The 24,391-nt window shown below is 47.0% G+C and overlaps 1 protein-coding gene across 1 annotated transcript; it reads left to right on the top strand.

Moving 5' to 3' along the window:
- Positions 1–12,271: 12,271 nt before the first annotated feature.
- NDUFC1 (NADH:ubiquinone oxidoreductase subunit C1) lies at positions 12,272–22,341 on the top strand. Its single transcript, XM_038755222.1, has 4 exons — positions 12,272–12,388; positions 16,928–17,028; positions 21,246–21,333; positions 22,209–22,341. Exons 1-3 carry the CDS (start codon positions 12,316–12,318, stop codon positions 21,303–21,305), a joined length of 234 nt encoding a protein of 77 aa, XP_038611150.1. The 5' UTR covers positions 12,272–12,315; the 3' UTR covers positions 21,306–21,333; positions 22,209–22,341.
- Positions 22,342–24,391: the final 2,050 nt, after the last annotated feature.

Below are 24,391 nucleotides of genomic sequence, written 5' to 3'. Positions count from 1 at the left end.
GGGCGCATGCGCGGGCGCGCGAGGGGGGGGGGGGGGCGCGGTGGGAGGCCTCCATGAGGGCGTATACGGGGCCGTGCGAGGGGAGGCCTCCAGTCAATCAATCGTATTTATTGAGCGTTTACTGTGTGCAGAGCATTGGACTAAGCGCTTGGGAAGTCCAAGTTGGCAACATATCATCATCGCCAACCGTATTTATTGCGCGAGGGGTGGGAGGCCCCCAGGAGGGCGCATGCGCGGGCGCGCGAGGGGAGGGCGGGAGCGGGAGGGTTCCGTGAGGGCGCAGGCGCGGGAGCGCGAGGGGCGGGCGGGAGCGGGGAGGCCTCCAGAAGGGAGGCCTCCATGAGGGCGCATGCGCGGGCGGGAGCGGAGAGGCCTCCGTGAGGGCGCATGCGCGGGCGCGCGAGGCGGTGGGGGGGGGGGCGGTGGGAGGCCTCCATGAGGGCGTATACACGGTCGTGCGAGGGGAGGTGTCCAATCAATCAGCGGGAGCGGAGAGGCCTCCATGAGGGCGCATGCGTGGGCGCGCGAGGGTGGGGGCGGGAGCGGGGAGGCCTCATGCGCGGACGCGCTAGGGGAGGGCGGGAGCGGGGAGGCCTCCGTGAGGGCGCATGCGCGGGCGCGAGAGGGGGCGGGTGGGGGGCCTCCAGGAGGGCGTTTACACGGTCGTGCGAGGGGAGGCCTCCAATCAATCAATCGTATTTATTGAGCGTTTACTGTGTGCAGAGCACTGGACTAAGCGCTTGGGAAGTCCAAGTTGGCAACATATCATCATCACCAATCGTATTTATTGCGCGAGGGGTGGGAGGCCCCCCAGGAGGGCGCATGCGCGGGCGCGCGAGGGGAGGGCGGGAGCGGGAGGATTCCGTGAGGGCGCAGGCGCGGGAGCGCGAGCCTTCCGTGAAGGCGCATGCGTGGGCGCGCGAGGGGAGGGCGGGAGCGGGGAGGCCTCCATGAGGGCGCATGCGCGGTCGCGCGAGGGGAGGCCTCCAATCAATCAATCAATCGTACTTATTGAGCGCTTACTGTGTGCAGAGCACTGGACTAAGCGCTTGGGAAGTACAAGTCGGCAACATATAGAGACGGTCTCTACCCAACAGTGGGCTCACAATCAATCAATCAATCGTATTTATTGAGCGCTTACTGTGTGCGGAGCACTGGACTAAGCGCTTGGGAAGTACAAGTCGTTAACACATACAGTCCCTACCTAACAGTGGGCCCACAGTCTAGAAGGGGGAGACAGAGAACAAAACCAAACATATTAACAAAATAAAATAAATACAATAGACACGTACAAGTAACATAGAGTAATAAATATGTACAAACATATATACATATATGCAGGTGCTGTATATATGCATGCATATATACAGGTGCTGTATATATGCATGCATATATACAGGAGGGCGCATGCGCGGGAGGCTTCCATGAGGGCGCATACGCGGGCTCGTGAGGGGAGGGCGGAAGCGGGGAGGCCTCAAGGAGGGCGCATGCGCGGACGCGCGAGGGGCGAGCGCGAGTGGGAGGCTTCCATGAGGATGTATGCGCGGGCGCGCGAGGCTTCCATGAGGGCGCATGCGCGGGCGCGCGAGGCTTCCATGAGGGCGCATGCGCGGGCGCGCGAGGTGGGGGGCGGGAAGGCCTCAGGAGGGCGCATGCGTGGGCGCGCGAAGGGAGGGCGGGACTGGGGAGCCCTCCATGAGGGCGCATGCGCGGGCGATGAGGGCGGGAGCGGGGAGGCCTCCATGAGGGAGCGCCTCGACGCGGGGCTGAGGGGAGGAGGAGGAGGGAGGGTCACGGCCCGCCATTAGTGTCCACTGCCCCTCAGTCGTATTTAGTGAGCGCCTACAGGGAGGGGGGCACTGTCCTAAGCGTTTGGGTGGGTAGAGTAGAAAAGAATTGGGGGGCACGCCCCCTGTCCACCACAACCTTTGTCCTGAGGCCTTTCTGCCCTCTCATCATCATCATCATCAATCGTATTTATTGAGCGCTTACTATGTGCAGAGCACTGTACTAAGCGCTTGGGAAGTACAAATTGGCAACATATAGAGACAGTCCCTACCCAACAGCGGGCTCACAGTCTAAAAGACGGCTCTCATAGAGCCGCAGCACGCCACCGGCAGCACCAAAGCACTCTGGTACATGTGTGTAATTTATTTTAATGCCCGTTTCCCGTATTTAGGGCAGGACGCTATTCAAAAATCTTCTCAACTGCAGAAGTTAGTGTTGCCTCGAGGTTTAATAATAATAATAATAATGGTATTTATTAAGCGCTTACTATGTGCAAAGCACTGTTCTAAGCACTGGGGAGGTTACAAAGGTGATCGGGTTGTCCCAACAGGGGGCTCACAGTTTTAATCCCCATTTTCCAGATGAGGTAACTGAGGCCCAGAGAAGTGAAGTGACTTGCCCAAAGTCACACAGCTGACAGTTGGCAGAGCCGGGATATGAACCCATGACCTCTGACTCCAAAGTCCGTGCTCTTTCCATTGAGCCACGGTTTGTCCCAGTGCTTTCATAAATTTGGTACCAAACTGCCAGAAACCGATCAATTCTGTTTATAGAAACTGGCAAAGAACTCCACCTTTCATTCATTCATTCATTCAACTGCATTTATTAAACACTTACTGTGGGTACAGCACTGTATTAAGCGCTTGGGAAAGCACACGGAGCTCACAGTCTAAAGGGGGGAGAGGCAGACATCAATACAAATAAATAAAATGACTGATATGCATATAAGTGCTGTGGGGCTGCGGGGGCGAGAACAGAGGGAGAAAGGCAGGGTGACGCAGAAGGGAGTGGGAGATGAGGAAAAGTGAAGCTTAATCTGGGAAGGCCTCTTGGAGGAGATGCGCCTTCAATAAAGCTTTGAAGGAGGGGAGAGTAATTAATGATGGCATTTATTAAGCGCTTACTATGTGCAAAGCACTGTTCTAAGCGCCGGGAGGATACAAGGTGATGAGGTTGTCCCACGTGGGGCTCACAGTCTTCATCCCCATTTTACAGATGAGGGAACTGAGGCCCAGAGAAGTGAAGTGACTTGCCCAAAGTCACACAGCTGACAAGCGGCGGAGCCGGGATTTGAACCCATGACCTCCGACTCCAAAGCCCGGGCTCTTTCCCACTGTCAGATTTGAGGAGGGAGGGCGTTCCAGGCCCGAGGCGGGACGTGGACCGGAGGTCGGTGGTGAGACGGGAGGGATGGAGGCACCAGAGGAGCAAAGTGTGGGTTGTAGAAAGAGAAAAGCGAGGTGAGGTAGGAGGGGATGAGGTGATGAAGTCTTTTAAAGCCAATGGTGAGGAGTTTCTGTTTGATAGGGAACCACTGGACATTTTTGAGGAGACATGTCCTGAACGTTTCCTGTAGAGAGATGATCCAGGCAGCGGAGTGAAATATGTTGTGTGACCCTGGGCAAATCACTCAACTTCTTTGTGCCTCAGTTACCTCGTCTGTAAAATGGAGATAAAGACTCTGAGCCCTGTGTGGGGCAGGGACCGTGTCCAACCTGATAATCTTCTATCTATCCCACGGCTCAGTACAATGTCTGGCACGTAGGAAGAACTTATAACAACAAAAAAAAAAACCAAAATTAGCTTTCGAAAAGTGTTTTTAACTTTCACCTCCGTGAACACCCCAAATTGCTATCTGTGTTACCTCAGAAAGTTGCGATGATTTGTTCTGAACGTCAGTTAAATACCTCACAATTCTGTCTGAGGTTTTACCTGGCAGTGTCTAAGGATGAAAACAGGCCATAGCTGGAAACGCTCTTACCTTCCGTGACCGTACGGATCCGTTAACAATGTCGTACAATAGGAATTCTTTTTTCAACTGACATGGAAAGCAGGGCCACCGGTTCTGTCCCACCTAATCGGCCGTGAAAACGGTACCTGCGATAATTCTGACTCACGTAGAAACAGAAACTGTGATTTTCCCTCAGGGCCCGGTAGACCACACGGTTTCAACTCGAACAATACACAAACCTCCCGGCCCAAGAGCAGAAGTTTGAAAATAATCTGTGACTATCCTGCCGGAACACGCTCTGTGCCCAGCGGACTTGTTTTGGCTTGAATTTCAACGCTTGGCGATGTCATTAGCGAGCAGCTCGACTCTGGATTTCTCCCATCCAATGTCACTATCAGAAGCTGTCTTAAAGGAAAGGAAATTTACTCTGAGCTCCGAGTAGCACCTGAATTTTCTAGTGCGATAGATTTTGGAGTCATCTACATAGAAACAAGGCTGTTTAATAAAGCCTGCAGATATGGCTCTCTCTAGGGTGCAGGGTTTGTCCATCTGAACACCGATCTGAAGGCATTCCCGGTTACAAATGAATACAGGTTTATTGAGTGGATAATATCCGTCTGGCCACACTGTCTGGTGACTTTGACTGCCTGCTCAATGAGAAAAGAGCATTTTGGATGACTATTTTGGGGTGCATGCAGATGGAAACTAACTTTGAAGAGACTATGTGCCTTCCTCGTAGACCGGGGAAGGATAAGGGACCCCCAACTCCACCCCACTGTGGTGTTGGGGGTGAAACAGTCATAAATCCCTATTTCCTCCTGGAGCTGTGCCAGTCTTGGTGAAGGCACAGGACGGAGGCCTGGGTTCTAATCCCAGCTCCCTCAACTGCCTGCAGTGTGACCTTGGACGCGTCAAGTTCTCAGGGCCTCAGTTTCTTCATCGGCAGAATGAGGATAAGCTACCATCATCATCATCAATCGTATTTATTGAGCGCTTACTATGTGCAGAGCACTGTACTGAGTGCTTGGGAAGTACAAACTGGCAACATATAGAGACGGTCCCTACCCAACAGTGGGCTCACAGTCTAAAAGGGGGAGACAGAGAACAAAACCAAACATCCTAACAAAATAAAATAAATAGAATAGATATGTACAAGTAAAATAGAGTAATAAATATGTACAAACATATATACATGTATATACATATATATACATGTATATATAATACATATATACATATAAACTATCAATTCTCCCTCCCCGTTAAGTGTTAGCCCTGTATGGGACAGGGATTATGTCGTATCTGACCGTATCTATCCCAGTGCTTGTCCCACTATGAGGCACGTACACAGTAAGTGCTTAATAAATGCTATTGTCATAACGGCTAATTGAGAAATGACCAAGACAGCTTGCAGGGTGGACGGGCTCAGCAGGGATCCTGGAAATAGCCGGTGGCGAAGACTGCAGTAGCTATGAAAGCAGTTACCCTGGCAACCACTTGCTGATATACGATACTACGGCAGATCATGGGAGAGATGCCGCGCTTGCTTTGGCCCTAAGTGGGTTTTATACAAAAAAAATGATCCACCGCACTTTGCCCTGCACCCTGCCCACCCAATTCCTTCACTGGGGTTCACGCACAGCAACGTGGCCTAGTGGATAGAGCGTGGGGCTGGGAGTCAAAAGGACCTGGGTTCTAATCCTGACTCCACTACTTGCCTGCTGTGTGACCTGGGGCAAGTCACTTCCCTTATCAATGACTCAGTTACCTCATCTGTAAAATGGGGATTAAGACTGTGAGCCCCATGTGGGACGTGGACTGTGTCCAACCTTATACCTTATATCTATCCCTTATATCTATATCATATATATATATCTTATATATCTATCTTACATCTATCCCTGCATTTAGAACAGTGCACAGAGGAAGCACTTAACAAACACGATTAAAAAAAATTACGACAGGAGCTTCTTTTTTTTTAATGGTATTAGTTAAGCACTTACTGTGTGTCAAACAATGTTCTAAATGTTCAGGTAGATACGAGTGAATCAGGTTGGACACGGTCCCTGTCCTGCACGGGGCTCACTAAGTAGGCGGTAGGGTAGGAGAATTGAGGCACAGAGAAGTTAAATGACTTGCCCGAGGTCACACAGCAAGTAATTAGCAGTCCTGCGCTCTTTAGGCAGCACTACTTCTAGCTCCAACACACAACAATACAACAGACACATTCCCTACCCACAGTGAGCTTACAGTCTGGGGGACGAGCTTATAATCAATACCTGTCCCGTCAACTACTAGACTGTGGGCTCCATGTGGGGCATGGACTGTTTCTGACCTGATTATCTTGTGGCACAGGTGTGTGGCACACAGTAGTACTTAATAAATATCACAATAATTATTCGATATTACAATCAGTAGGACTGACTGAGCACCTGAATGCAGAGCATAATAGTAGCCTCTTGGGGAATATACAAAAGAAGTACAAGAAAAGTTCCCAGCCCTCAAGAAGCTGACAATGTCAGAGAGGACAGTACGGTCTAAAACTGGTACTGTTTATTTAAATCTCCTCCGTCAAGAACCAAACACATTGAGTCGTTTTGGATGACTGTTCGTAATGACTTGATGTTCAGTAAGTCGTTTGACGGGGCACAGTTTGACTCCATAATTTCCCCCAAATACACAGTGATAGAGTTCTCCATGTGCCAAAGCCCCTTGGAAGTTAACTGAAATGAAGAATTTGCTTGCTGAGTTTGAACTTTTTGAGTCCTAACTTCCGTAAAAATCTGTTGAATAACAAAAGGGCTGGTTATGACATGCTTATAAGGGCACAAAAAGGACCTACAATTTGACTGTAGTGCTGAGCAGACAATAAAACGCAAAGTTAGGAGCTAGCCACTTGACTCGGCAAATTGGCGTTGAAATTGGGGCTTAGAGACTCACGCGGGTTGCAAAATTTTAGAGAATGATTCATAAATTATTACGCAGTCCATCTGGAATACAACCACACATAGAACAAAGCCAGAAGACACGCCATAGTACAACTCCCGGTTTGGCTTTTTGATCAAGAATTAATTAGTATTACTAGTACTATTATTATTATTATATTTGTTAAGCACTTTCTATGTGTCAAGCACTGTTCTAAGCACTAGGGTAGATACCAGTTCATCAGGTCAGACACAGTCCCTGTCCCACATGGGGCTCACAATCTAAGTAGAACAGGTATTGTATCCCCACTTGACAGATGAAGAAACTGAGGCACAGAGAAGTTAAGTCACTTGGCCAAGGCCACACAGTAGGCAAGTGGCAGAGCAAGGGATTAGAACCCAGGTCCACTGACTCCCAAACCCAGGCTTTTTCCGCTGGGCCACCTGCTTGGTCCAAATGAAACGGACCAACAAAATTGAAGTTACTTTACACTGTAAATACTAAAAGGAATCGTGCAGATAAAACAATTATTACCTTATCTAGTTTATTAAAGTTCTCACGACTCCGCTTAATATCGTTATTCCAAAGATGAACTAAACTAAAATGAAAACATCTTGAAAAGGGGGTTACGTGGTTTGGAACTGGATGACTCGGTCAGGACAGTTTGGAATTAGGACAATTATTGTGGGCATGCAAAATAGATAAAGTTTCCAAGGTAAAAACAAAACAAAACGCTATCAAACCTGTTTGCTGTGTTGCTATTACTCATGCTAGGTTACCTTTTAGTTTTATGACAGGAGCTTCATAAAACTGAATTTGAAAGATCTGGAAAACAGGTTTTTCGCTGAGGGAAGAGGGACAAGGAATCGAGAAGCAGCATGGGGTAGTGGAAAGAGCACAGGCCGAAGAGTCGGAAAACCTGGATTTGAATCCCTGCTTTGCCACTTGCCTGCTGTGTGACTTTGGGCAGGATGGTTAACTTCTCTGTGCTTCAGCTTCCTTATCCCTAAGATGGGTATTCGATACCTGTTCTCCCTCCTACTTGGCCTCTGAGCCCCATGTGAGACAGGGTCAGTGTTCAATATGATTATCTGGTCTCTACCCCATTGCTTTGTACACTGATTAGCACTGAGTGCTTAACAAATAGTATTACTCATATTGTTAATTATAATAAGAATAACAATTGTGCTATTTGTTGAGTGTTTACTATGTGCCCAGAACTGTACTAAGCACTGGGGTAGATACAAGATAATCAAGTCCCTTATGGGACTTCTAAGTAGGAGGAAGAACAGGTATTGGCTCCCCATTTTGCAGATGAGGGGACTAAGACTCCTTCATTCATTCATTCATTCAATCGTATTTATTGAGCGCTTACTGTGTGCAGAGCACTGTACTAAGCGCTTGGGAAGTACAATTTGGCAACATCTAGAGACGGTCCCTACCCAACAGTGGGCTCACAGTCTAGAAGGGGGAGACAGAGAATAAAACAAAACATATTAACAGAATAAAATGAATAGAATAAATATGTACAAGTAAAATAAATAGAGTAATAAATAAATAAATAATTAGAGCAATACAGAAAAGTGGGGTGACTTGCCCAAGGTCACACAGGAGACAGTGGCAGAGTCGGCTTCTCTCATTTCTCTGAAAGCCCTGGACCTTCTTTATTCATCAAGCAACTGTGCGACGGTGCATATTTATTACTCTATTTATTTATTTTACTTGTACATATCTAATCTATTTATTTTATTTTGTTAATATGTTTGGTTTTGTTCTCTGTCTCCCCCTTTTAGACTGTGAGCCCACTGTTGGGTAGGGACCGTCACTATATGTTGCCAACTTGGACTTCCCAAGCGCTTAGTCCAGTGCTCTGCACACAGTAAGCGCTCAATAAATACGATTGATTGATTGATTGATCGATTGATGGTGAGCCCCATGCGGGCCAGGGACTTTTTCCGACTTAAATAACTAGTACTCACCCCAATGCTTAGAACAATGTCATGCAGTGCGTGCTTGACAATTTACGGTGAAAAAAGTAAAATGATAGTGTCAACCCACTCTTGGTGACTTCCCTTGATGCTCTGCCTCTCCCATTCCACCTGATGATGACGATGATAATAATAATAATAGTATTTGTTAAGCGCTTACTAAGTGCAAAGCACTGTTCTAAGCACTGGGGAGGTTACAAGGTGACCAGGTTGTCCCACATGGGGCTCACAGTTTTAACCCCATTTTACAGCTGAGGTGACTGAGGCCCAGAGAAGTTAAGTGACTTGCCCAAGGTCACACAGCTGACAGTTGGCAGAGCCGGGATTTGAACCCATGACCTCTGACTCCAAAGCCCAGGCTCTTTCCACTGAGCCACGCTGTTAGCTCTTACTATGTGCCAGGCACTGTTCTAAGCGCTGGGGGAGATACCAGATAATTGGGTTGGACACAGTCCCCATCTCACGTAGAGCTCACAGTCTTCATCCCCATTTTACAGATGAGGGAACTGAGGCCCAGAGAAGCAGCATGGCGTAGTGAATAGAGCCTGGGGTCGGGAATCAGAGGGACCTGAGTTCTAATCCAGACTCCGCCGCTTGTCCACTTGACCTTAGGCGAGTCACTTCACTTCTCTGTGCCTCAGTCCCCTCAACTGTAAAATGGGGACGGAGACTGTGAGCCTTACGCGGGATAGGGACTGCGTCTAACCCGATTTGCCTGTATCCACCCCAGCGTTTAGTACGGTGCCTGGCACATAGTAAGCGTTTAAAAAAACACCATAATTATTCTTTTAAATGAGTGACTTGCCCAAGGTCACCCAGCAGACACCCCCTCTCCATCCCCCGCCATCTTACCTCCTTCCCTTCCCCACAGCACCTGTATATATGTATATATGTTTGTACATATTTATTACTCTATTTATTTATTTTATTTGTACATATCTATTTTTTTTATTTTGTTAGTATGTTTGGTTTTGTTCTCTGTCTCCCCCTTTTAGACTGTGAGCCCACTGTTGGGTAGGGACTGTCTATGTTGCCAATCTGTACTTCCCAAGCGCTTAGTACAGTGCTCTGCACATAGTAAGCGCTCAATAAATACGATTGATGATGATGATGATGATGGAGGAGCTGGGATTAGAACACAGGTCCTTCTGACGCCCAGGCCTGTGCTCTATCCACTAGGCCACGCTGCTTCTCCCTGCATCTGCCCCCCACGCTCTGAAAACACCATTAAAAAAAAAAATATATATATATATATATATATATATATGTATGTATATATCTGAGGGAGGACTGAATTCTAGGCCGTGGATGTAGAGAAGCAACATGGCTTAGTGGAAAAAGCCCGGGCTGGGGACTCAGAGGTCATGGGTTCTAATCCTGCCTCTGCCCCTTAGCCGTGTGACTCTGGGCAAGTCACTTCACTTCTCTGTGCCTCAGTTACCTCGTCTGTAAACGGAGGATTAGGACTGTGAGCCCCAAGAGGGACCACCTGATTACCTCGTACGCACCCCAGCGTTTATTGGCACTTAATAATAATAATAATGATGGTACTTGTTAAGCGCTTACTATGTGCTGTTCTAAGCGCTGGGGGGATACAAGGTGATCAGGTTGTCCCACTTGGGGCTCACAGTCTTCATCCCCATTTTACAGATGAGGGAACTGAGGCCCAGGGAAGTGAAGCGACTTCTAGACTGTGAGCCCACTGTTGGGTAGGGACCGTCTCTAGATGTTGCCAACTTGTACTTCCCAAGCGCTTAGTCCAGTGCTCTGCACACAGTAAGCGCTCAATAAATATGATTGATTGATTGATTGATCTCTCATTCAACCCACTTATTCAGTCTGTCACCAAATCACGCCGGTTCAACTGTCATAACATCGCTTAGTCCAGTGCTCTGCACACAGTAAGCGCTCAATAAATACGATTGAATGAATGAATAAATGAAGTGACTTACCCAAAGTCACACAGGGATTTGAACCCATGACCTCTGACTCCAAAGCCCGTGCTCTTTGCCCTGAGCCACGCTGCTTCTCACATAGTAAGCGCTTAACAAATACCATTCTTATTATTCTCTGGGCCTCAGTTCCCTCATCTGTAAAATGGGGATGAAGACTTTGAGCCCCACGTGGGACAACCTGGGGACCTTGTATCTACCCCAGAGCTTAGAACAGTGCTTGGCACTGAGTAAGACCTTAATAAATACCATTATTATTATTATTATACTTGTACAAGTACTGGTACTTATTACTCATTTATTTATTTATTTATTTTACTTGTACATATCTATTCTATTTATTTTATTTTGTTAATATGTTTTGTTTTGTTCTCTGTCTCCTCCTTCCAGACTGTGAGCCCACTGTTGGGTGGGGACTGTCTCTATATGTTGCCAACTTGTACTTCCGAAGCGCTTAGTACAGTGCTCTGCACACAGTAAGCGCTCAATAAATACAATTGATTGATTGTACAAGTAACTTGTACTTCCCAAGCGCTTAGTACAGTGCTCTGCACACAGTGAGCGCTCAATAAATACGATTGATTGATTGTACAACTTGTACTTCCCAAGCGCTTAGTACAGTGCTCTGAACACAGTAAGTGCTCAATGAATACGATTGATTGATTGTACAAGTAACTTGTACTTCCTAAGCGCTTAGTACAGTGCTCTGCACACAGTAAGCGCTCAATAAATACGATTGATTGATTGATTGTACAAGTAACTTGTACTTCCCAAGCGCTTAGTACAGTGCTCTGTACACAGTAAGCACTCAATAAATGCGATTGCTTGATTGATTGTACAAGTAACTTGTACTTCCCAAGCGCTTAGTACAGTGCTCTGCACACAGTAAGTGCTCAATAAATGCGATTGATTGATTGATTGTACAAGTAACTTGTACTTCCCAAGCGCTTAGTAATAATAATAATAATAATGGCATTTATTAAGCGCTTACTATGTGCAAAGCACTGTTCTAAGCGCTGGGGAGGTTACAAGGTGATCAGGTTGTCCCACGGTGGGGGCTCACAGTCTTCATCCCCATTTTACAGATGAGGTCACTGAGGCCCAGAGAAGTGAAGTGACTTGCCCAAAGTCACCCAGCTGACAAGTGGAGGGAGTTAGTCATCATCATCATCAATCGTATTTATTGAGCGCTTACTACGTGCAGAGCACTGTACTAAGCGCTTGGGAAGTAGGCAATATATAGAGACAGTCCCTACCCAACAGTGGGCTCACAGTCTAAAAGAGGGGGACGGAGAACAAAACCAAACATACTAACAAAATAAAATAGAATAGATATGTACAAGTAAAATAAATAAATAGAGTGCTCTGCACACAATAATGGGTCAGTAAATACGATTGAATACGAATATTATTATTAATAAGGAGGAACCTGTTTGGGCCCCTTCTGCTCCGCAAACCTCGCCGGCCGGGCGGGACGCGCTGGGCCTCGGTTCCTCCGCGCCGGCAGAGGGCGCTCGGGGCGGGGCGGGGGCTCCACGAGGGGAGGGACGTAGTGACGTCAGGGGCGGTGCGTGGCGACGTAAGGGCCGTGCGTGGCGGCGTAAGGGCGGTGCGTGACGACGTAAGGGGAGGTGCGTGGCGACGTAAGGCGGTGCGTGACGACGTAAGGGCCGTGCGTGGTGACGTAAGCAGGGCGTGGAGGGGGCAGACGATGGTGCCGTCCATGTTGCCTCGGTTACCTGGCTTTTTGGGCCCAGCCCGACTGGCTGGGCCTCCCAGTCGCAGTGAGTGTCTCCCCCGCTCCGGCCCCAAGGGGAATCAGGCCTAAAAATACTGCCCTTTATTAAATCTCTGTACATATTTTTTTACTGTATTTATTTATTTAATTTATTTGTACCTATCTATTCTATTTATTTTATTTTGTTAGTATGTTTGGTTTTGTTCTCTGTCACCCCCTTTTAGACTGTGAGCCCACTGTTGGGCTCACAGGTGCTGGGCTCACCTGTATATAGGTATATATGTTTGTACATATTTTTTACTCTATTTATTTATTTACTTTATTTGTACATATCCATTCTCTTTATTTTATTTTGTTAGTATGTTTGGTTTTGTTCCCTGTCTCCCCCTTTTAGACTGTGAGCCCACTGTTGGGCTCACAGGTGCTGGGCTCAACTGTATATATGTATATATGTTTGTACATATTTTTTACTCTATTTATTTATTTACTTTATTGGTACATATCCATTCTCTTTATTTTATTTTGTTGGTATGTTTGGTTTTGTTCTCTGTCTCCCCCTTTTAGACTGTGAGCCCACTGTTGGGCTCACAGGTGTTGGGCTCACATGTATATATGTTTGTACATATTTTTTACTCTATTTATTTACTTTATTTGTACATATCCATTCTCTTTATTTTATTTTGTTAGTATGTTTGGTTTTGTTCTCTGTCTCCCCCTTTTAGACTGTGAGCCCGCTGTTGGGTAGGGACTGTCTCTATATGTTGCCGACTTGTACTTTTCAAGCGCTTAGTCCAGTGCTCTGCACATAGTAAGCGCTCAATAAATACAATTGATGATGATGATGTTGGGTAGGGACTGTCTCTATATGTTGCCAATTTGGACTTCCCAAGCGCTTAGTACAGTGCTCTGCACATAGTTAGCGCTCAATAAATACGATTGATGATGATCTCCGGGCCTCAGTTCCCTCATCTGTCAAGCGGGGATTATAACAATAATAATAATAATAATAATAATAATAATGGCATTTATTAAGCGCTTACTATGTGCAAAGCACTGTCCTAAGCGCTGGGGGGGGGAAATACAAGATGATCAGGTTGTCCCACAAAGGGGGGCTCACAGTCTTCATCCCCATTTGACAGATGAGGGAACTGAGGCACAGAGAAGTGACTTTGCCCAAGGTCACCCAGCAGATGTGGCTCACAGTCTCCATCCCCATTTGACAGATGAGGGAACTGAGGCCCAGAGAAGTGACTTTGCCCAAGGTCACACAGCAGACATGTGGCAGAGCTGGGATTCGAACCCATGACCTCTGGATTAATACTGAGCCCCCCATGGGGCAGCCTCGTCACCTCGTAACCTCCCCAGTGCTTAGGACAGTGCTTGGCACATAGTAAGCGCTTAATAAATGCCATTATTATTATTACTATGTGCCAAGCACTGTTCTAAGCCCTGCGGGGGCGGGTACAAGGTGATCAGGTTGTCCCACATGGGGCTCACAGCCTTAATCCCCATTTTACAGGTTCATTCATTCATTCAATCGTATTTATTGAGCACTTACTGTGTGCAGAGCACTGTACTAAGCGCTTGGGAAGGACAAGTCGGCAACATCTAGAGACGGGCCCTACCCAACAGCGGGTTCACGGTCTAGAAGGGGGAGACAGAGAACAAAACCAAACATTAACAGACATGTGGCAGCTCCAGAATTAGAACCCAGGTCCTTCTGACGCCCAGACCCGTGCCCTTTCCACTAGGCTATTAGAGAGGCGGCATGGCCTAGTGGCTAGAACCCAAGCCTGGGAGTCGGAAGGTCGTGAGTTCTACTCCTGGCTCCGCCACTTGGCCGCTGTGTGACCTTAGGCAAGCCACTTCACTTCTCTGTGCCTCAGTTACCTCATCTGGAAAACGGGGATTAATAATAATAATAATGGTATTAAGCGTTGAGGGAACTGAGGCCCAGAGAAGTGAAGTGACTTGCCCAAAGTCACACAGCTGACAAGTGGCGGAGTCTGCTCCGCCCGGGTGTCAGAGGTCGTGGGTTCTAATCCCGGTTCCGCCGATTGTCTGCTGGGTGACCTTGGGCAAAGTCACTTCTCTGGGCCTCAGTTCCCTCATCTGTCAAATGGGGATGGAGACTGTGAGCCGTATCTGCTGGGTGACCTTGGGCAAAGTCACTTCTCTGGGCCTCAGTTCCCTCATCTGTCAAATGGGGATGGAGACTGTGAGCCACATCTGCTGGGTGACCTTGGGCAAAGTCACTTCTCTGGGCCTCAGTTCCCTCATCTGCCAAATGGGGATGGAGACTGTGAGCCACATCTGCTGGGTGACCTTGGGCAAAGTCACTTCTCTGGGCCTCGGTTCTCTCATCTGTCAAATGGGGATGGAGACTGTGAGCCACAGCTGCTGGGTGACCTTGGGCAAAGTCACTTCTCTGGGCCTCAGTTCCCTCATCTGTCAAATGGGGATGGAGACTGTGAGCCACAGCTTCTGGGTGACCTTGGGCAAAGTCACTTCTCTGGGCCTCAGTTCCCTCATCTGTCAAATGGGGATGGAGACTGTGAGCCCCACGTGGGGCAACCTGATCACCTTGTATCCCCCCCAGCGCTTAGAACAGTGCTTGGCACATAATAAGCGCTTAACAAATACCAACATTATTATAAATGTCACTGATCAGTTTCCTTATCAGTAAAATAGGAATTTAATGCCTATTCTTTTATGGTATTTAAGTGCTTACCGTGTGCCAGGCACCGCCGAGGTGGATACAAGCAAATGGGGTTGGACACAGTCCCTGTCCCACGTGGGGCTCACGGTCTCGATCCCCGTTTTACAGATGGGGGAACTGAGGCCCAGAGAAGTGAAGTGACTTGGCCAAGGTCACACAGCAGACAAGTGGCATAGGCGGGATTAGAACCCATGACGCCCGGGCTGTGGCCACTACGACGTGCTGCTTCAATCCATCAATCAGCGAGCAGCGTGGCTCAGTGGAAAGAGCCCGGGATTGGGAATCAGAGGTCATGGGTTCAAATCCCGACTCCGCCACTTGTCAGCTGTGGGACTTTGGGCAAGTCACTTCACTTCTCTGGGCCTCAGTTCCCTCATCTGTAAAATGGGGATTGAGACTGTGAGCTCCCCGTGGGACAACCTCATCACCTTGTTATTATTCTCTGTGCCTCAGTTCCCTCATCTGTAAAAGGGGGATTAAAAGAGTGAGCCCCACCTGATTACCCTGTATCTTCTCCAGCGCTTAGAACAGTGCTTATTGCTCTATTTATTTATTTATTTTACTTATACATATCTATTCTATTTATTTTATTTTGTTAGTTTGTTTGGTTTTGTTCTCTGTCTCCCCCTTTTAGACTGTGAGCCCGCTGTTGGGTAGGGACCGTCTCTATATGTTGCCAACTTGTACTTCCCAAGCGCTTAGTACAGTGCTCTGCACACAGTAAGCGCTCAATAAATACGACTGATGATGATGATGATGATGACCCATTTACTCGCCCCTCAGCCCCATAGCGTTTATGTGCCACCTTTATTTAGACTGCAAGCCCACTGTTGGGTAGGGACTGTCTCTATATGTTGCCAATTTGTACTTCCCAAGCGCTTAGTCCAGTGCTCTGCACGCAGTAAGCGCTCAATAAATACGATTGATGATGATGATGATGATTTATATTACCGCCTGTCTCCCACTCTAGACTGTAAGCTCGTTGTGGGCAGGGAATGTGTCTCCCAACTCTGTTATATTGCACTCCCCCAAGCCCTTAACACAATCCTCTGCACGCAGTAAGTGCTAAACAAGCCGCGCGGCTCAGTGGAGAGAGCCCGGGCTTTGGAGTCAGAGGTCATGGGTTCGAATGCCGACTCCGCCACACGTCTGCTGCTTGATCTTGGGCAAGTCACTTCACTGGGCCTCAGTTCCCTCGTCTGTAAAATGGGGATGAAGACTGTGAGCCCCACGTGGGACAACCTGATCACCCTGTATCCTCCCCAGCGCTTAGAACAGTGCTTTGCACATAGTAAGCGCTTAACAAATGCCAATTATTATTATTATTGGGGCGTCCCCTTCTCCTCCCTTCATTTCGGGTGCCTGACTCCTCCCTCCGCACTTCGTTTCTTAAATCAGTCCGTCGAACTCACCTCCCCACGCCAACTCGCCCCGTCCTCCCTTCTCCCACGCTTCACGTGAGGGTGTTATTGTCGTCCCTCAGTCACGTTGTGTATCCCACATCTCTCCTTCCTCCCCCCAGCACTTCACGTGGGTGTGTTATTGTCGTCAGCACGTTGTGTATCCCACATCTCCCTCCTCCCAGCAGTAGCTGAGGAAACATTTCCCCCTGAAGCATCCACTCCCCATGCTGGCCCTCAGCACACCTGAGAGGGGGGTGCCCTCTTTTATTTAAAAACAAGCCCCCCCAAACCATCCAGCACTAAGAATATCTGGTCGTAGGCCTCGTCAGTATCTGAGCAAGTAATGATTTTCCGGCTCCGCACCAGATCGAACTTCAGTACGGCCCTGCGCGTCATCGTAAGCGCTCAACAACTACCATGGATGGTGGTGATGATGATGATGATAATTTCTGGTATTTTGCAGTTTCGACCCGGTCCACGTTCAACCTCCGAGACGAGAACGCCAAACCCAAGTGGCTGCAAGTCGGCCTGATCCTTGGCACCAGTGTGTTTCTCTGGGCCTTCGTAAGTACCTGAAACTATATGGAGTGGTGGATTGTACTCTCCCAAGCGCTTAGTGCAGTGCTCTGCTCACTGTAAGTGCTCCCTAAGTACCACTGATTGAAATACAAATGGGGAGAACAAAAGGCAACAACAATAATAATAGCATTTGTGGCATCTGCTAAGCGCTTACTAGGTACCAAGCGCTGGGTTGGAGTCAAGATATCAGTCGGCCTCAAGCCCCGGTCCCGCTCGGGGCTTAAAGTCTAAGCTGTTGAATCCCTATTTTAGAGATGAGGAAAATGATGCACAGAAAAGTGGCGTATTCAAGGGCACTCAGCAAGGAAGTGACAGAGCGGAGATTAGAACTCAGGTCCTCTTAACTCTCAGGCCCATGCTCTTTCTACTAAGACATGCTGTATTGTACTTCCCCAAGTGCTTAGTGCGGTGTTTTGCACACCATAGACATTCAATACGGGCAATATGGGCTTTTATTAATAATAATAATAATAATGGCATTTTATTAAGCGCTTCCTATGTGCAGAGCACTGTTCTAAGCGCTGGGGAATTTACAAGGTGATCAGGTTGTCCCACGGGGGGCTCACAGTCTCCATCCCCATTTTTTACAGACGAGGGAACTGAGGCCCAGAGAAGTGAAGTGACTTGCCCCAAGTCACACAGTTGACAGGTGGTGGAGCCGGGATTTGAACCCATGACCTCTGACTCCAAAGCCCGGGCTTTTTCCGCTGAGCCACGCCGCTTCTCTTTTAGACTGTGAGCCCACTGTTGGGTAGGGACTGTCTCTATATGTTGCCGATTTGTACTTCCCAAGCGCTCAGTACAGTGCTCTGCACATAGTAAGCGCTCAATAAATACGACTGATGATGATGATGTATGCTCCTTGAGAACAGGAAACGTACGACTTGGGCAGAGATCACGCCTGCCGACACTTATCTTGTTGTCTCCGCCAAGCACTTAATACAATTTATTGAGTAAGCACTCAATAAATACGATTCGTCGATCAAATGCATGGGTAGGTAGAGGAGAGAGGAATGGCCTAGACAAAAAGAAATAGAAGTCACTGAAGAATGGAATAAGAGCAGGTTACCTTCAAAGTTTCTTCAGCCTCGTGGAAGGTTTTTTTTTTTAGCCTTAGCTATCTTCCTTAAGTCTTTTTTCTTTATTTCAGTCTTTATTTCTTATAGTAGGTAGAGGTATTACCCCTAAATCTTCCCCTGGGGCAGTGAGGACAAAATGTGAGTAAGCTCAGTGGAATAAACCCGGGAGAAAAATGCAACTTGCCTTGAAGAAAATGGTGAGAAAATTGAATAACCGGAGGGAAACGATACCCGCCTGCAAGCAGAAAAGAGCCCAGGGCTGGGCGTCAGCGGACGTAATCTGGCCTCTTCCACTTGTCTGCCTTGTGACTTTGGGCAAGTCACCTCATTTCTCTGGGCCTCCGTCACCTCATCTGCTCAATGGGGATTAAGACTGCACATAGTAAGCGCTCAATAAATACGATGGATGATGATGATGATGATGACTGAGGCCCTTGTGAGACACAGAGTGTATACTTTGCGCCTGCTTCAGCGCTTCAAATAAGCGCATAGAAGTCACTTAACAAATACCGTAAAGAAACAACCACCTCTCCTGCCATTTTTGATGCGGGAAGGCCCTAGCTCCACACCACTTTCTCTGCATCAGACTCGCGCGAAAGATGGCAGAGGGCAAGTCTATGGCAGGGAGAGACCTCGGTCCTTCGGAGCTGCCGCCTGCGGACACCGCCAGCAGATGTGATGCGAGGACAGAAGTGAGGAGTCGGAGAGCTGAGGGTCAGAAAACCAGGCTGAGACTAGATCAATCAATCAATCGATCGTATTTATTGAGCGCTTACTGTGTGCAGAGCACTGTACTAAGCCCTTGGGAAGGACAAGTTGGCAACATATAGAGACAGACCCTACCCAACAGTGGGCTCAGAGTCGATAAACCTAATCAATCAAGAGTATTAGATCAGAGACCTAATCAGAGAAGCAGCGTGGCTCTGGAAAGATCCCGGGCTTTGGAGTCAGAGGTCATGGGTTCGAATCCTGGCTCCGCCACATGTCTGCTGTGTGACCTTGGGCAAGTCACTTAACTTCTCTGAGCCTCAGTTACCTCATCTGTAAAATGGGGATTAAGACTGTGAACCCCACACGGGACAACCTGATCACTTTGTATCCCCCCCAGCGCTTAGAACAGTGCTTTGCACATAGTAAGCGCTTAACAAATGCCAACATTATTATTATTATTAATTGAGCACCTACCATGGGCAGAACGCTGTACTAAGCACTCGGGAGAATGCACTGGAATGAGTAGGTGTTATCCCTAGCCTCAAGCAGTTTACAGTCTAGCAGGGGAGATGGACAATAAAATAAATTATAAGTAGGAGAATATTGAGGAGGCAGGAGGGAGAAAGGACAGAGAGGGAAAGAGTAGAAAAATTCCCATGAATGTTTCATGGGTCTCAACTGAAGGACGTGCCGGTAGTGGTGGGCGGCTTAATAGTAATAATAACAATAATTCATTCATTCATTCATTCAATCGTATTTATTGAGCGCTTACGGAGTGCAGAGCACTGTACTAAGCACTTGGGAAGGACAAGTTGGCAACATACAGAGACAGACCCTACCCAACAGTGGGCTCACAGTCGATAAACCTAATCAATCAAGAGTATTAATTGAGCACCTACCATGGGCAGAACGCTGTACTAAGCACTCGGGAGAATGCACTGGAATGAGTAGGTGTGATCCCTAGCCTCAAGCAGTTTACAGTCTAGCAGGGGAGATGGACAATAAAATAAATGATAAGTAGGAGAATATTGAGGAGGCAGGAGGGAGAAAGGACAGAGAGGGAAAGAGTAGAAAAATTCCCATGAATGTTTCACGGGTCTCAACTGAAGGACGTGCCGGTGGTGGTGGGCGGCTTAATAATAATAATAACAATCATTCATTCATTCATTCAATCGTATTTATTGAGCGCTTACGGAGTGCAGAGCACTGTACTAAGCACTTGGGAAGGACAAGTTGGCAACATAGAGAGACAGACCCTACCCAACAGTGGGCTCACAGTCGATAAACCTAATCAATCAAGAGTATTAATTGAGCACCTACCATGGGCAGAACGCTGTACTAAGCACTCGGGAGAATGCAATGGAATGAGTAGGTGTGATCCCTAGCCTCAAGCAGTTTACAGTCTAGCAGGGGAGATGGACAATAAAATAAATGATAAGTAGGAGAATATTGAGGAGGCAGGAGAGAGAAAGGACAGAGAGGGAAAGAGTAGAAAAATTCCCATGAATGTTTCACGGGTCTCAACTGAAGGACGTGCCGGTGGTGGTGGGCGGCTTCATGATAATAATAACAATCATTCATTCATTCAATCGTATTTATTGAGCGCTTACTGTGTGCAGAGCACTGTACTAAGCACTTGGGAAGTACAAGTTGGCAACATCTAGAGGCGGTCCCTACCCAACAGCGGGCTCACAGTCTAGAAGGGGGACACAGAGAACGAAACATATTAACAAGATAAAATAAATAGAATAAATATGTACAAATTAAATAAATAATAATAATAGTGCTTAAGTGCTTACTAGGTGTGAGGCACTGTACTAAGTGCTGGGGTGGATACAAGCAAATCAGGTTGGACACAGTCCCTCTCCCCTGTGGAGCTCACGGTCTCGATCCCCATTTTACAGAGGAGGTAACAGGCCCAGAGAGGTGAAGCCGTTTGCCCAGGCCACATGGCAGATGAGTGGTGGAGGCAGGATTAGAACCCATGACCTGATTCCCATTCATTCATTCAATTGTATTGAGCGCTCACTGTGTGCAGAGCACTGTACTAAGCGCTTGGGAAGTACAGGCCAGCGCTCTGTATACTAAGCCATGCTGCTGGTGGAAGAGTCCTCTAGTAATAGTAATAGTATTTAAGTGCTTACTATGTGTCATGCGCTGTTCTAAGCCCTGGGGTAGGCACAACCTAATCAGGTTGGAAACAGTCTGTAAGCTCCTTAATGGGCAGGGAACGCGTCGACCAGTTCTGTTATACTCTCCCGAGTGCTTGGCACAGTGCTCAGCACTTAATAATTGTCATTGAATGAATGAATCTGTTCTCTTGTACTCTCCCGAGTGCTTTAACGCAGTGCTCTGTATACACGAAGCACTCAATAAATGGGATAAACTAATTTAACTGCTATTATTTTCCAGCTCATCCATCAGCATAATGAAGATGTTTTAGAATATAAAAGAAGGAATGGATTGGAATGAAACAGTGGGACCCGTTCGGTTGCCCGAGGTAAGTCTGTAAGGATTTTCCGTTCAACTAGAAGGCAACACTTCCTGGGCAGAGTAAATGTTAGGGCTTTCTCCCTTTGTTGTTCTGAAAGCCTGTATATTTAGTTTCTCGGGGAGCTTTACGCCACAAATCAGACTCTCGCCCTGTGACGTAATTATTTTTCTAAACAAAAATCCCGCTCACGCTAGCCCAAATCCAACTTGACTCAATTATTCCTCTCTGCAAAAAATGTAACTTGGATTTTTACGAAGTGGCTGGCACAGTTACAGGGCTTTTTTAATGATATCTGTTAAGTGCTTACTATGTGTCAAGCACTGTTCTAAGCACTGGGGTAGATGCAAGTTTATCAGGTTCGACAGGCTCACAGTCTAAGTAAAAGGGAGAACGGGTATTTAATTCCCATTTTACCGATGAGGAAACTGAGGCACAAAGAACTTAAGTGACTTGCCCATAGTCACACAGCAAGCAGGTGGCCGAGGTAAGTTTAGAACCCAGGTCCTGTCACTTCCAGGCAGGCCCATGCTCTTTCCACTTGGCCATGCCGCGTTCCTTTCCGTCAGTAAGATGCCCGAATGAAAAATATCCAAAGATGCCCAGTAGATTCATTCATTCAGTCGTACTTATTGAGCGCCTACTGTGTGCAGAGCACTGTACGAAGCGCTTGGGAAGGACAAGTTGGCAACATATAGAGACGGTCCCTACGCACCAGTGGGCTCACAGTCTAGAAGATGGTAGGTAGATAGACTCTTGGCTTCAGTTTTTGCCCCGTACGTCTTTATCCAGCGCTTAGAACAGTGCCTGGCATATAATAAGCTGAGAATAAAACTTTTTTTTTTTTTTACTAACAGTGTGTGTTTTTTCCCTGACTGTCATAGGTGTGCAACATCTGACATTCTTGATCATCATTCTGAAGACTAATATGGGAAAAAAACCCTCACTCTGACTATGTATCGCATCAACATGTGTGCTGCATCCTGAAATCTATAAATAAAAACATCTAGAAAAGGAGTTCCTGAACTTATTTCTATTTAACCTCATCGTCATCAGTAAATTTTTATTAAAAGCCTCCTGTGTGATAGCTTGAGGAATACTCCAGAGTGTGTAGAAGAAATTCTGGGAGAAGCAAGGTGGTCTAGTTTATAGAGCGTGGGCCTTGGAGAAACCAACCCGATAAAACTTGTACGTACCTCAGTGCTTAAAATAGTGACTTGGTACACAGTAAGGGCTTAACAAATACCATTTTTAAAAATGGAGTGATTTGATTGCCCAGGTGGCTGTTTTCTCTAAGTTAAATGAATTTGTCAAATTTTGGAAAATGGAAGGGTTTGACTGCTGCATCAGTCTCCTTGCTGGCCTCCCTGCCTCATCATCATCACCATCATCATCAATCGTATTTATTGAGTGCTTACTGTGTGCAGAGCACTGTACTAAGTGCTTGGGAAGTCCAAGTTGGCAACATATAGAGACGGTCCCTACCCAACAGTGGGCTCACAGTCTAAAAGGGGGAGACAGAGAACAAAACCAAACATACTAACAAAATAAAATAAATAGAATAGATATGTACAAGTAAAATAAATAAATAAATAGAGTAATAAATATGTACAAACATATATATATATATATATATATATACACATATATATGTCCTGTCCCTCCCTCTCCAGTCCGTACTTCAGTCTGCTGCCTGGATCATTTTTCGAGAAAACTGTTCAGTCTCTAGGAGCCGGGTTTCTGAGCCCGGCCTGGTGGCTATCCCAGGCCCACAGGACGGGTAGGCATCAGGCTCACAATCCCTTCAGTTTTCCAAAATTAAAAAAATGGTTTAACTTTTGGAAAACAGCCACCTGGACAGTGAAACAGTGCTCCGCACACAGTAAGCGCTCAATAAATACGATTGAATGAATGAATGAATTCCTCTCCCCCTCCCCATCCCCCTGCCTTACCTCCTTCCCCTCTCCACAGCACCTGTATATATGTTTGTACGGACTTATTACTCTATTTTACTTGTACATATTCTATTTTATTTTGTCAATATGTTTTGTTTTGTTGTCTGTCTCCCCCTTCTAGACTGTGAGCCCACTGTTGGGTAGGGACTGTCCCTATATGTTGCCAACTTGTACTTCCCAAGCGCGTAGTCCAGTGCTCTGCACACAGTAAGCGCTCAATAAATACGATTGAATGAATGGATTCCTCTCCCCTTCCTTCCCCTCCCTACCCCCCATGCCTTACCTCCTTCCCTTCCCCACAGCACCTCTATATATGTATAGATGTTTGTATGTATTTATTACTCTATTATTTTACTTGTACATATTCTATTTATTTTATTTTGTTAATATGTTTTGTTTTGTTGTCTGTCTCCCCCTTCTAGACTGTGAGCCCACTGTTGGGTAGGGACCGTCTCTCTATGTTGCCAGCTTGTCCTTCCCAAGCGCTTAGTCCAGTGCTGTGCACACAGTAAGCGCTCAATAAATACGATTGAATGAATGAATGTATGCACACAGCGCTCAATAAATACGATTGAAGGAGTGAATGAATGAATGAAGTACAGGTGAAGTTGGGTGGGGACCGTCTCTCTCTGTTGCCAACTTGTCCTTCCCAAGCGCTCAGTACAGTGCTCCGCACACAGGAAGCGCTCAATAAATACGATTGAATGAAGGAATGAATGAATAAATGTGATTGAATGAAGTTCAGGTGAAGTTGGGTGGGGACCGTCCCTCTCTGTTGCCAGCTTGTCCTTCCCAAGCGCTTAGTCCAGTGCTCTGCACACAGGAAGCGCTTAGTAAATACGATTGAATGAATGAATAAATGTGATTGAATGAATGAATAAATGTGATTGAATGAATGAATGAAGTACAGGTGAAGTTGGGTCGGCACCGCCTCCCTCTGTTGCCAGCTTGTCCTTCCCAAGCGCTTAGTCCAGTGCTCCGCACCCAGGAAGCGCTCAGTAAATACGATTGAATGAATGGATGAATACACGCAGTAAGCGCTCAATAAATACAATTGAATGAGTGAATGAATGAATCATCATCATCATCAATCGTATTTACTGAGCGCTGAC

The sequence above is a fragment of the Tachyglossus aculeatus genome, chromosome 12 (genome assembly GCF_015852505.1).
Source record: "Tachyglossus aculeatus isolate mTacAcu1 chromosome 12, mTacAcu1.pri, whole genome shotgun sequence".
NCBI classification, from domain to species: domain Eukaryota; kingdom Metazoa; phylum Chordata; class Mammalia; order Monotremata; family Tachyglossidae; genus Tachyglossus; species Tachyglossus aculeatus.
Note: the sequence above shows the minus strand (reverse complement) of the source record. Positions and strands in the feature narration are given on the sequence as shown.

Excerpts from the sequence above, each read along its gene's own strand:
- NDUFC1 (XM_038755222.1), top strand. The coding sequence starts at position 12,316 with ATGGTGCCGTCCATGTTGCCTCGGTTACCTGGCTTTTTGGGCCCAGCC. Across the intron at positions 12,389-16,927 it reads GGCTGGGCCTCCCAGTCGCA|TTTCGACCCGGTCCACGTTC; the intron begins GTGAGTGTCTCC and ends GGTATTTTGCAG. Across the intron at positions 17,029-21,245 it reads GTGTGTTTCTCTGGGCCTTC|CTCATCCATCAGCATAATGA; the intron begins GTAAGTACCTGA and ends ATTATTTTCCAG.